We start from the raw sequence: 13,816 nt of genomic DNA on the forward strand, positions 1-13,816 counted from the left end.
CACAGTCAAACCCCTAATCTTCTGTGAGGGGGTAGGGCAAACCAGTATACCCCATATCTATCAATAACTAATCAATAAAAGCAGTAAAGTCACACAGGCTAGTACAACCAAAAATTACAAAAATATTTTTAAAAAAGTAAAAGTATAGTTAAATTGAAATGAAAAAACAAGAGCCAGACAGCAGAGGGTGCCAGATACATGAAAGCCTAACAAGAAAGGTGCTGTAGTGCTAAACAAATTGAAGGAAGAAAATGAAATTGAAGAGCTGAAAGAGATGAAAAGCCAAAAGAGCAAAGACACGGGGACTTTTGAGAGATGAACAGAGACCGAATTGAGCTGAGAATGATGAGACATGATGCAGTGATCTTATTCAGAGTGTGACAGGTTGAATCCGTGAGAATCAATACATAAGTGATGGATATCACTGCAAATGAAAAGCCTGGGAGGTGCAGAAAGAAAAAAAGATTGACTGGATGTAAAATGAGCACATTGAGGTAAATAGGGAAAGAGAGGGTCTAAAGAGGAAGAGGAGAGAACACAGACACTAAGGCAACACTTCCAAAGGAAAAGCCCCTTTTCTGTATTAAATAGCTGTGTAACCAAAAGTAAATGACAACAATCTGAGTCACACCTCAGCTTTGCGTATGTTTTCTTTGGTGTCTTCTATCTTTAGCTCCAGATCTAGTCTGCCTTGCTCTGTGGGGGGCAAACCATGGCTCTCACACTCCTCCAAAGACTGAAAACAACACACGCAAACACATATCTTAATTAGAAACAGTCTGCATAAGTATTTTTAACAGAAACTTGATTTATATCCACACGTATTTCTAAAATGGGCCTGAATGACAAATGTGCAGATATGGGCCTCCATCTTACTCTCTTGCAGTGAATAATATTCTTGTGTTCTCTTGCCACTCTAGTTGCCCATTTCCTGGCCTCCTTGTTCAGACTGTGCTCCTCCGTTGTCCCAGTCTCTGACTCCAGCTGACGACTCTAATAGACAAACAGACACATACACACAAACCATACAAGTACACAACCCCACACATACACCATCATGACAGGCAACACAAACACACACACACACACACACAAGTGCACACATAAGTACAGTGTCAGCGATAACAGCCCAAGGCGTGTGATTTGCAGATTTAAAGCTGTTAATTAAGCAAAAGAAAGTGTGAGAGAAAGATTGTTTCCTTTACAGATAATTAATACAGTGTGTATTGAAAAGTTCTTTTGTTATCCCCTTGGAATGAAACCTATTGCTATTGAAACCACGTTAAAGTGCATGAGTTTGTGAGAATGTCTGCAAGAGTGTGTATTTTTGTCTATGCTATCAAGTGAGAGAACAGGAGGTACATGGCAACAGGCCTTTTTCAATGTGTGTTTTTCTATTTTCTTTTAATACAAAGGCACATATGGAGGCCTTTTGAGGAATCTGCAGGGCTTTCCAGTTAAACATTCTACAACAATTACAATAACCATGTGGAAATTCTTCTTCAGTGTATCAAATGTTTACACGCCTGGTGCATTTATTTCTTAAAGAACCTTAAAACATTTTGAGCTTCTTACTGTACATTAAGAGAGATTGCACCTGAAAAAGCTTAGTCAGACAGAGATATATAAAATTTGATTTAAAGCCATTTTTCAGGGGCCTTATACTGAATGTGTTAAGTTTATCCAATAAGTTCTATCAGTTGTTTCAGCTAGGAACATACTCGCAAAGGAAAAAGCTAATTTCCACAACAGAAATAAAAAATAATGGTTATCGGACTTTGTGTTTATAAGAAACAGCTTGATATTTTATCAGCTTGATATTTTATTTAACAATATTTACAGTATTTCACATATGACACATTGTATACAGTGTCTGTATCCCATAATCAAATACAAAATGTCAGTAGTAAATTTGCTGCTTATTTCTTTTTAAAAATTAATTTCTTAAAAGGCCAGTTTCATGATGTCTGTGGAAGAGTTAGTAAGTTTGTCAGGTTTTATTGTTTTAAAATTAGTATTAGTATTAGTATTAGTAACATTCATTTTTTCTCAGACAGAGAAACTGACACTTTGGACATTCAACAAACTGAGCCTTTTTTATTGTCACTGAAGTGTATTCAGACTTTAGAGTCCGGGGTTCCCATAATCATATAATAAACATGTGTTAGCTAAACTAAGGCACATAATATTTAATTGCAGGTTTTAGTGTATATCATATCTATTGATTATGGGCTGTCTCAGTCATGAAAGGACAAAAATTTGACTAAGTATAGGTTTGAAACTGAGAGTATTAAAAATGAGATCCACAGCTTAATTACATTCTGGCAAAAGAGCAATGTGGGGAGTAAAGGCAGAGGCAGAGAATTAGCACATGAGGACAGTAACTGTAGTCAGAGGTTAGACAATGTGGAGCCCTAAGCTAACGTATCTCTTGATAGTACTGGTATAAATTACTGGTATAATATAGCAAACACAGTATATACATTTCTTTCAGGTGCTAATCCACTAGATACTGTTGTAGAGAATATACATACATTCAAAACAATTAATCTTCAATGAGGATGAGTGAATTGAATTCTGGTGATTTTGACTGTGAATGTGGATCTCTTTGTTAAGATCCTGTATATCAACTTTATAGAAGCCACTAAAAAGGCTACCGTATGTTATAGACTAGAATGTAGTGATACAAATAACGCATTGCAATTAAGTATTTTTATCAATTTTATATTATGACCAAGAGTTGACAAAGATTGCACTCTAAATGTGTTAACATATCAATGACAAATACCTATTTATTAGATCAAGGCTACAAATTCTAATTTATTAGATGGCGGTGACACTGACAACACATTGTAAATATGATAACGGGCCAGATTATAGCATGTCAGTCTGCCAGTTGAGGAAAATGGGAAATACAGTACAGTGAACTCAAAATGGTGTGATCAAGTGTATTGTGATAACAACCTGCCCACTGGTAATAACAATCATTTAGAGCACGGCATAGTACAGCTGTGTTATTTGAAACCACAGCAATGAGAATACACTGCATCATCTGTTTGTATGAGAAATGCAGTATACAATAGTAGGAAGTCCTCACTAAACTTATTCTAGGTTTTACTTTCATGTTGCTGCAGGCAAATTCCACAAAAGGCTCTAAATCAAGTGATGTTGGCACTGTATCTACTACTGTCTGTTTTAATGCAGATTTGTCCCATTTCACACAGGTCACATGCTTCCAATGTTTTCTAATAAAGCATTTCGCTCCACTGTTTGCAGAGACATACCTGTCTTGATTCATTTAACACAAACTGTAACATTAAAGATCACTTGTATGACAATTTATCTAAGGCAGCATCATTTCTATGTATTGTATTTGATTGGATTTTTAAACACCGTGGAAGTCTGAGACATCAAGTTATCTGCATAATGTAAAGTAGAACAGACAGAAGTGCCTCATGTGATTAGACCTTTACATGCACTGAAAAGAAGAAGAATAAATACTTACATTTCAAATGTAATTCAGTCTTGGTCTTTGTTTAGTTTCTTTAATTGCCAATTAAATTAAAATGATTCAGTGTAGCCAGTCAGTACATTTTCTTTTGAGAGAGTTGTCCTACAAAAGTAGAAACTTTCTCAGAATTTGGACAATTACTGTAGTGATATTATATCAGGCAATGAAACAGCAACAGGATTACAGCATCGGATGAATCATCTCTCCAACACATGGCAGTGTGGCAGCATTACAGGGTTGTGAAGCCATGGTCATAACAGTTGTATTAAGTAATCCAGCAAATGTGGCTCTCTTGTTTCATTAGAAAAGAGCCGCTAGAAAATGCAGAGCATGAGAGCTTTTATAGTGGCATAATTCTGAAACAAAGACAAAATAAATTTAATTATATTGGAAACAAAGATGGCCTATTTGCCTCACAATGTATGAAGGTGCAAAGATGTGTGTGGTGGTAGATATATAGGGAAGAGTAGGTAGGAAAAGTCATATAATTTAGCTAAAATAAAACTTGATATTAAACTCTGAAAAGTTGGTGTTTTTACTCTAGTCTGACTGCTCTGTTGTTACATAAAAGTTAAGTTATAGTACATTAACAGAAAAAGGTCAAAATCAGAAGTAGACAGTCTCACAAATATTTTTTATGTTAATTATCTCTTATTTTTAACAGACTTTTTTTTTTAAACACAATGTCAAGATGGCGAGGGTGATAGTAGCCACACCTAGGTGACTGTGATAATAGAGATACATGGAGATTGTGATAAGTAACAAAACGTTATGTCTAAGGTTGTGACCTGACCAACTGTTTACCAAAAGGGACAGCACCATGTTAAAGTCACAAAAAGTCATGAATGAATGCTGAGCCAATAACACATTAACACTCATAAGAATAGTGTTGCAGAAAAAAGCAGCCCTGAGTGCAAAGTTGTCTAATATGACCACTGCCTTAGGCTTTCATCTAAATGTTTTATGTACTAATATTTATCACGCTCATGCTCAGTTTTGCCTGTGTCAAAGCCCTCAGTATTGAAACAGTCTAGACTTGTCACAATACACTCTGCTTTGTGTTTAGGTACAGGATTAACCCACACTAATTTCCAGAAAGGATAACAGGGAAGGAATGGTTATTGGACCTTCTGTTTGTCTTAGCAGTCAATCAGGATTAAATTAGGAAAGAAAGCAAATCCTAGGTAATCTACGTAACCAAAGACCAATGTGCCAGTAAAATGTGATTCCTAAAGTACAAGTGACATGGAAAAATCAGTCAATCACAGCCTCAGTCGTAGGGGCTGACAAAATGTATAATAGGTTCTAGCAACGCTTTGTTTGGTAATTCAGGAACAAGTAAATACAGTACACTGCAGGAAACACATTTATGTGTTCAAGTCAATGTCACCAGGAAAGATATTATTAGAGTATTAGGACATGAATGGAGTAGATAATCAATAGTTTGTGTCATAAATGAAAACGGGTATGCTAACAACAGTGTGGACTACCTGTGCCAGGGTCATTCTCATGGCACTGACGGGCGACGGCTCAATGTCCACCAACTGCTGCACCGTGCTCAGAGTCTGGCGCACACACATACACACAGGAAAGTGCCCGTACACCCACACACCCATGGGAAGCAGTGCACAAGCACACAGACACACAAATACAAGGAGGAGTTAATGGGAAAAAAGTTTAGGGAAAAGAGTTAGCAAAGGTTAAACAGGATTAGGATTATGCAGGAAAGGAATAGCACATTGTTACACAGAGAAATGTTAGAATACCAGGCAAAAATTGCAGAGGGAAAGAATGAGACATCCAAAAAGCTACATAAGAAACCAGATAGCACAAAATGAATTGGACACAGGAGAAACGGACAGCTACTGTATAGAGGAATTAGGACCAGTGTCCAATAGGAAACATCTCTTTTTAGCCAACAATACCTAATAAGTCCCCAGAGGAGTGAGATAATATGCAATAAACATTTTAAACATTCAGCAGTTTTTTTTTTTGGATTACCTTGTAAAGATGATAAACAACTGCAAAGAGAAGTTTCCCATGGACATACAAAATTTGGTATAGCACAATTAACATATATTTATAGTAGATTCATGCATCTAACATATTGTTTTGTCACCAGACACTAGTTATCTGGACAATTCCAGTCTAAATTGTTAGACTGTCCAGTCTAAACATAAAGAACTCTTGAAAGGCTGCAGCAAAAGAGCCAAAGATCTCTCTATGGAATAAAAATGATCAGAGCTTTGGCTCTCTGATTTCAAGCTTGGCAAGCTTCTCCGCCTCAAATATATTAATGGGATTTTCCAAAATCTTAAACATACAGAAATTCAGTTTCATTTATTCAACTAATTAAGATGAAGTAAGGACCTAAGCCACAGATGCAAAATACAATATTGGAAGAAAGAAGAAAAAGCCTGCATGTGGCAACACAAGAGGCTGATTACTGTACTTTATACTGTATGACTCTGTGCATTTGCATATGACACAGGGCAGGGACAGAGGGTCCAGCTGTGTGAACATGTTTTATAAAAATACACATTCAACAACAAACTACTCAAGATTAATACTGTGATTGTATGGATACCCTTACAGTGTGTGTGTGTGTGTGTGTATGTGTGTGTGTGTGTGTGTGTCTTTCTCACCGTGTCACATTCGCTGGGCTGGAACTGGAAGTCGTGTGCTTTGTGAAACACTGGATTCTCTTGCATAAATAACTGCTGGTTGAACTCTTGGATTATCTAAGTGAAAACACAGAGAAAAATTGATGCGTGCATCTACATGAATTTCCTGTTGTAGAAACAAGTCAATATCAGAACTCAATGCAACTCAATGAACAGCCTTTATTTCTTGTGAAGGAGTAAATAAACTTGTTTTAGACTTCAAGCCTACATGGCGTGAGTATTTCCTTCTCAGATGTTTGGTTTGATATTTTGAGCATGGCAACCATGTCAATTGAAAGAGCCTGCAAGTTGGTCAAAGGCATAGTCAAATCAAGTTTATTTAAACTTTAAGCATTCTGTTAGCTCCAAACACATACATGACACTACAGACAAGCTACAAATGATTGTGTATTGAAGGCATTAAGTTGAGCTTTTCAGCAATCTAGCCTGAAAACACTGTGTAAATAAAAAACTATCACAATGTGGTGTTTTGGTTAAAATGCATCATTCACTTAGCATGTTACTGCAATTGTTCAGTTAAAAACTTGAGCACAGATGGGTCTACTGTATTTTTTCACCGCTGACTTACCCTGGTGGATTTGTCCAACAGAAACTGGAAGGTGTTGTGTGTAGCTTGAGAAGCCTCTAGCTCAGTGCGACACAGTGCTACTAGATAGTCTTTTACATGCTCGTAGATCCTGCCATCCAAGGCCTAGAGGACAAAGAAAATAGATGGACCAGGGGATAAATAAAATGTTAATAAAATGTTATTCCATAATCCTTTATAATAGCATAAGGTAATCAGGAGGAGACACCAAGAAAGAGACCAAAAAAAGACAGGAACATCGCAGTGCACCTGAATGAAGTTAGTTTCTGCAGAGCTTTAGTAATATATTTATTTGTGTCCCACATTGATTCAGATAAATTGTTTGCTACAATATTGCCTTACTTCTCTTCATAAAACTTCCAGCAAACCTTCAACTAATACAAATACCTATTTAAGAGATCTACATGTTAAAATCTGGTTTGTTACACACAAACACACAAACACACACACACACACTGCTGAAAATAATTCCAGTCTACATGTTATGATGTCATATGCTAAACTGTAGAACACAGATCTAGATAACTTAAACTGAAGGAAATGGATAAGAAAAGGATGGTGAAACAAGAGTGAAATGGCAGAATGTCAGACGTAGCACAGAAACAGAGCAGATGTGTTCATTCGACAGTTTAGAGGTTCGAATGGGCTGATATAAAGACATTTTAATGAAGTACGCAGTCCAAATGAACAACATTTCCATGGGGAGCTGGGGTAGTGCTGCCAAGCTGAAGTCCACACTGCCAAACATACAGATCAGAGAGAGAGGAAAGACACCAATGAAGAGGAGGAGGAGACAAGGAAAGAGAGGAAAGGCAAGCAATTTAAAAGGTATAAAATATATTGCTAGATGAGAGCAAGACAGCACAAGACGGATAAATAAGTGTAATGAACATGTATGTCTGCTTTTGCATGTGTGAGTGGGTGAGAGATAGAGACAGAAAGAGAGACAGGAGAGACAGAGCACTTGTGAGAGAAGTGTTCTTTGGATAGCATTCTCACAGCTGCAGGCGAAGGTGAAGGGGTTCAGATTCCAATTCAACAAAACACAGACCGCAGCCACACACGTACACACAGCGGTTCTCAAATACTTAAGACACACATGTACTTCTTTGGCCAAAGTACTTTACAAAAGTTAACACTTTCTGAAGCCTATGTACACTGTGCTGACAGGATAGGTTTCAGGTATTTTTCTTAAGCAGATATACACATACAAAAATATGTTATTTATATACACACAAACCTCAGAAATTTAGCATTTGCACACATACTGTACAGACTTACAAAACAATGGGATATTGACAAGGATGTTATGTCATTAAGGGTGGGTTTCTGGCCGACTTCTCTCCAAATGTTCCCTCATCATTCTGCTCATTTCCTCCTCCCCCTTTTTTCCTTTCTTCTCCTCCTTTTTTCAGCCATTTACGGTAGCGTTGAGATGAAGTGAGTCAGTTTCCAGAAAAAGCCCCGTCCCCATATCATGGTCACTGGGTGTGTGTTTTTGTGTGTTTGTTTGGATTGAATGACTTCATAAGTCTGAACAATAAGTACAGCATAGTTCTCCAGACAGGGCAGCAGAGGTGCACACCAAAGTGTGTGTGTGTGTGTGTGTGTCTGTGTGTGTGTAAAGATTGACAGTAATTACATAATTGCCTGTCACCAGCAGGGGGAGATCTGGAGCAGTCTGTTTCCTGCCTTTTAACACAACTGTGGCATTGACAAGTACAGTATCACTTACTAGAAGGTGTATGGTATTGCTGCAGCCTAGTGCCCTACTCAGTACAGTGTTCGTAATGTAAATCTAAATATGGCTATTATTAATCATAAATAATGGGAGTAAATGAAATACTGTTAAAAATGGATATCATATAATGAGGTTTAAATATGTGTTATTGGCCTTCACCACTTGTGGTTTTCTCTGCAGTGTATTTCTCTCAGTGCTAAAAAAATATCTGAGACTGTTCAAATTTTCTGTCAGTCTGTTGTAAGTTTTGTTATCAGATTCTTTCAGGTGACATGTAAAAACATACAGTAAAACTGCAAAGGAAGGAAAGAGGACGAGCAGATTGCTTCCCTCTAGCAATGTCCCCCCATTGTCTTTGTGAGTTTGTGTGCATGTATTTGTGGATGTGACTATTTCCCTGCAGTCCTGTGTTTCTGTCAAAATGAGTGAAGGATCTATTATTCAGCATGGCCTCATAGTATAGATGCTCATACATGCCTAAGGCTTAGTATGTGAGAGAGAGGGAGGAGAAACAGAAAAGTAGAGAGACAAGGAGGGCTAACGCTAAAGAAAAAGAGGAAGTGAAAGAATAAGTAAATGAACATACAGTACGCAACTTTATAGTTAAGACATGAAAGGGGCAGCGGCTTTAATGTGTGTGTGTCTGTGTGTGTGAAGCCCCAGTCACATACGAGAGTGATCACTGTCATGATAAAAATAACAACACACACAATGTCCATGTGTATGAGTGTTTGTGTGTCAGACTGATATGGTATTTCAAAGAAGGAAATCACTGTCATAGCAGATGGAGTGTGTCCATTTGTTTACCTGTTTGCATGCAGACTAATAATGAGATTATTACAAGATTAATGCAATACCTCAAGTTTCACTGTTACAGTTTTAGTGGATAAGTTATTTTTTTTTATTTATATCTAAATCTGAGGGAGGATAACCAACAAACAGCCGCATTTCTCGTCCTGAAAGAGCATACAGACATTTGTAAACAACAGTTTCTTGGCTGACAGCAATTTGATTTCTGTATCACAACTTAACACTTTTAAATAGCATACCTTGCTTGAATATTATTACTTAAAGGGCAGCATAATAAAATCATGAAGCCTACACAATTCTATTATGGTATGGGATTAAGGGAAGGATTGCCGCAAATCAAGCTCTAATATAACGGGAAATTCCTGCACACGTTTATAGCAATGTTAAACAATGCGACGGTCTTTGCACTCTTCCTCTCCCTCGCTCTGCTCAACTTTCTGCTCTTGCAGCATCTGGCTAAATTGTGAACTGACATAAACAGAAGTGGAACTCTGTCATAAAAAACAGTGCAGACGATAATGGCAGTGTTGGCAGCATTAATAAACATGTTTAAACAACATGTAATTGCCTGTCTTCTGCTGCTATAGAGTGCAGAATGTTCTGAGGTAAGAATGAGCTCACAAACAGCATTCCCCCCAGTATGTATAATATATAAAACTCCTCTATGTGAAGCGTTTAAGTAGGTATTTTCCTCCATTTTATAAACAAATGACAAGCCCTGATAATACAAATGCATATTGAAGTTCACAGGGATTCACAGTTGCATTTCATATTAGGATGTCACATGACGGATGTTGCAAACCTACAAGCATTCATCCTTTGATGACCTTTTGTCTCATTTAAACTGACAAAGTATCTCAAAGCTTTCTGATAATTATTTTTTTCGTAAAAATTATATATTCACGCCAAGAGATTTTATTGCAGGATTTTTGTTCAAATAAGCCTCTTTTAAATCATTAATCCAGAGAACTCCCTTTGAAAATACAAAACTGTGAAAGCATCACTTTTTCATGTTTAATGATTTTCCAACTATTTCACTTATGCTGCTGGGGAGTGACTTTTTTTTGCAATCATAAAAGCAAGATATTTTATCCTAAACTGAGCTTTGATTCAAAGTAGATCCCCATATTAATAACTGCGGTAGAGTATAGTATTACAAAATTCATCCCATGGTTGGATTATTTTTATACAAAAGTACAGTTTTAATAAAATGTGTCCATTCACTGAAAATACTTTTTCTTTGCACAACTCATGCCCTTTAAAAATGTCTCTGTGTAAATACCTGTATGCAGTGCAGCAGATCTGTGTGGTAGTAGCGGTCATGGTGAGCGTTGGCAGCAGCTAGTGTTAGCAAGTAGTCATTCCTGGCCTGTGTTGCCTTAGAATTACAGTCACTTCTCTTAGCTTTCAACTAAAATAAAAGAGACAAAGAGATAATATATTGCAATACTACATTACAATAACAGAAGAGAGCTTTAAGCTTCAAGTGCATACAGAAAGTGTTTTATTAGGTGTTAGAACTCTTACCTTTACACTTGCTTTCTGTAAACTAATTCTTGACTGAAAAAGACCCAGCTTAGACCTAAAAAAAGAAAAATGCAGCAAGCAAGATCATTACTCTGATCTTTAAAATCCAATTCAGGGCAGCCATCATAAATTGACCCTGAACCAACCGGGGCTTAATAGCAATAAATCTACACCTGATCCAGCCATTATGATTTATATTAATGTTGACATCAGAAAGACCTGCCTGGTAAGATGATTTCTTCTTCTGTGTTCCTTGTTCGTGACAATAACTAATGTTTTGCTATTTTCCTATACAGAAATCATACACATATACACACACACACACACAAACACAAACACAAACACCCACACACGCCCGCATGTCCCCCCCACACACACACACAAAATCACACAATGGCACAGAGGCAATGCAGTAATTTCTTTGGCTGTGACTTTCAACAGAAAAGAGTTGACTAGCTAATCGATGTAAACTTCCCCTGAACTGACAATTCAATAAAGTGAAAACATCCCCATAGCTACTGCTTCCTGGGACTGACTAAAAAACAACACTCAGTAACTGTGAGACTGTAAAGCTTTCGGATGTGAAATTGTTGAGGTCGCTACTATTTAGTTGTTTATTGAAAGAGCCTCTTTTATTTTTATACATTTAATCTTATTACATATAGCAGTTTGAAAAAGAGAAATAAGTTTTATTTATTTTATCTACAGACAAAATTTTGGTTACTTAGTTGGACTGAACTTTAACCAAACTAACAATCTTTGCCTTTACCCGTGTTGTTTTGGTCTTTTTTCAACCGTATTTTTCTTTGTATCACTCTATCTCATTAGCAAAACATTGGTTGCTTCATTCAGCCTTAATGATGATGTTAATCTCCGTGTCTTATAAACACATACATACTCTCTCAGTGAGGTTAACCAGCTTTTCTTGACAGTATTCTTTCTGACAATTGAGGCCATCTATTTAGTCACTGTATATTTATTTTTATAAATATGCCTACCAACACACACGCGCACAGAAGAATGGTGAACTTACTTGGCCTCTATGTCGGCCTTCTCTCGTACAGCATGGGCAACCTGCTCACAGTCATAATATTTTTTCTTGGCTTTGGCTAACTCCTTCACTGACTCCTGCAGCTCTGCCTGAATGCCACTCAATTGATCTATGGTCTGTAAAAGGAAATCAGAAAAGAGACAAGTTGGTAAAGAAATTGGAGACCAACATGAGTCACTGTAGCTGGTCATAAGTACATGGAAGGATGTTGTAGAAGGAGAGCAAATTTTGCTTTAAAACAATTGACCTGAGACCGTCTGTCCAACCTCCACTTACCTTTTTGAGTTGCTGTTCCTTGTATAATCTAACAGTCTTAGCTGGATCTGATACTTGACTCTTGTAATTGTCACACACGTTGAGCCTGGACTGGCTCACCTGCACTGTACCTTCTAGGTAGGACCTCCACACTGCATACACATTCCTAGACAGAGAGAAAAAACATCATCAAAAGATAAGCATCATTGAATGTTTCCTCTACAACTGTAGAGAAATCTAGCATGGCACAGACTTGGCTTGTTAGTGATTGTTCCATTTAGCTGTAGTTCTAATTTCCAGCTTTATAGAAAATAAGAGCACACACAGAATTACCTGTAGTCTGTTCTCTGGTCATCAGGGTTGATACCAGGCCAGTCTCTCTTGAGGTACTGACTCGCCAGCTTCTGCAGAGCCTGAAAGAGCAAAAAATGAAGGACTGTAAATAATTTGACGCAAAGCGACTATTTTGAGATGCAGCTACTGTTAGAATAAAAAACTTGGGGCTGAATGTTACAGAATTTATTTAGTTTCTAAATGTCAATAACTGACCAAAAAGACAACAATGTCTCCTGCATTGAGCTCAGTGAATTTATAAAACTTAAAAAAATATTTTATTTATTATACATACTCATTACAGATAATACTATGTAACAAAGTAAGGGCAATGGAGGAGGCAGGACAGCAAGATTCTTCATTGAGTCAAATGTTTTATTTATCACAAATATCAGGAGTCAATCTTTTAACATAAATAACAGCCAATCTAGAAACCGATCATATCACAAGTTGTACTGTACTTTACATACTGTGGATTTTTCACGGCAACAAGAACTTACATACACTAATCAAGTCTACAATTACCTAACACTTTTAGTTCATTCTACAGTACTATTATTGAACTCTAGAATAGCTGACCTGGACTAAGCTTGTTATTACATTTCTGTTTTAAGTACACAGGTCAAATATTAGTTTTTAAACAAACACAACCAATAAAATGGATCAGCTCTGTGTCAGCAACAGTGATTCCCCAGTGAGTTCCTGTGTGTACAAGCAAACACTTGAGGGCTCCAGGAAAGGATAACCTACATCTTCTGGACTGGGTCACTGTGTCAGTAAAATTCAGCAACTTACAGACATTCTCCCCTTGTGAGCATGTGTATCTGTGGAGGAATGTGTGTGTGTGTGTGTGTGTGTGTGTGTGTGTGTGTGTGTGTGTGTGTGTGTGTATGTGTGTGTGTGTCAGGGTAGGTGGGAGAGAAAATCCTCATTAATACAATATAACAGTATAACAATAACAGTTGTTAACAAACAAGAATATGAACTACAAGAGCCTAAATGAGGAAAATTAGAGCTTAGCGACACACTGTTACCTCTTCTCCTGAAGCTATAACATTGCTGTTATCTGTTTGATCACTTTTCCATATCAATTTGCATATAAATGTGGTCTCAGTTGTCTTTTCAAACCTCCTCTTCCACCCAATCATCAACCCTTCACTTATGTCATTTATTCTTGTCTCTGGTAAGCACATTTTAAATTACCCTTAGCACACTTTCATTTCACACAGATTCCTTAAAAAACATATAAATCTTTAGTGATAATGCTCCAAAATATTTAGGAGCAGTGGTTGTCAAAACTATTAGCACCTACAAATGC

The 13,816-nt window shown here is 37.1% G+C and overlaps 1 protein-coding gene across 2 annotated transcripts in view; it reads right to left on the reverse strand.

Moving 5' to 3' along the window:
* The window catches only part of LOC137128745 (F-BAR and double SH3 domains protein 2-like), a 54,605-nt gene that overhangs the window by 20,589 nt on the left and 20,200 nt on the right, over window positions 1-13,816 (reverse strand). The window contains exons 4-13 of one of the 2 annotated variants that reach the window (XM_067507225.1): window positions 12,499-12,578; window positions 12,187-12,331; window positions 11,893-12,026; window positions 10,860-10,914; window positions 10,615-10,743; window positions 6,764-6,886; window positions 6,157-6,252; window positions 5,002-5,076; window positions 877-993; window positions 632-736 (exon numbers count right to left, since the gene is read on the reverse strand). In XM_067507225.1, the coding sequence (XP_067363326.1) occupies window positions 632-736; window positions 877-993; window positions 5,002-5,076; window positions 6,157-6,252; window positions 6,764-6,886; window positions 10,615-10,743; window positions 10,860-10,914; window positions 11,893-12,026; window positions 12,187-12,331; window positions 12,499-12,578 (1,059 nt within the window). The remainder of the gene's footprint in view (window positions 1-631; window positions 737-876; window positions 994-5,001; window positions 5,077-6,156; window positions 6,253-6,763; window positions 6,887-10,614; window positions 10,744-10,859; window positions 10,915-11,892; window positions 12,027-12,186; window positions 12,332-12,498; window positions 12,579-13,816) is intronic. The other variant, XM_067507226.1, reaches the window with a different exon arrangement.

This window comes from Channa argus, chromosome 6, assembly GCF_033026475.1.
Source record: "Channa argus isolate prfri chromosome 6, Channa argus male v1.0, whole genome shotgun sequence".
In the NCBI taxonomy this organism is placed as follows: domain Eukaryota; kingdom Metazoa; phylum Chordata; class Actinopteri; order Anabantiformes; family Channidae; genus Channa; species Channa argus.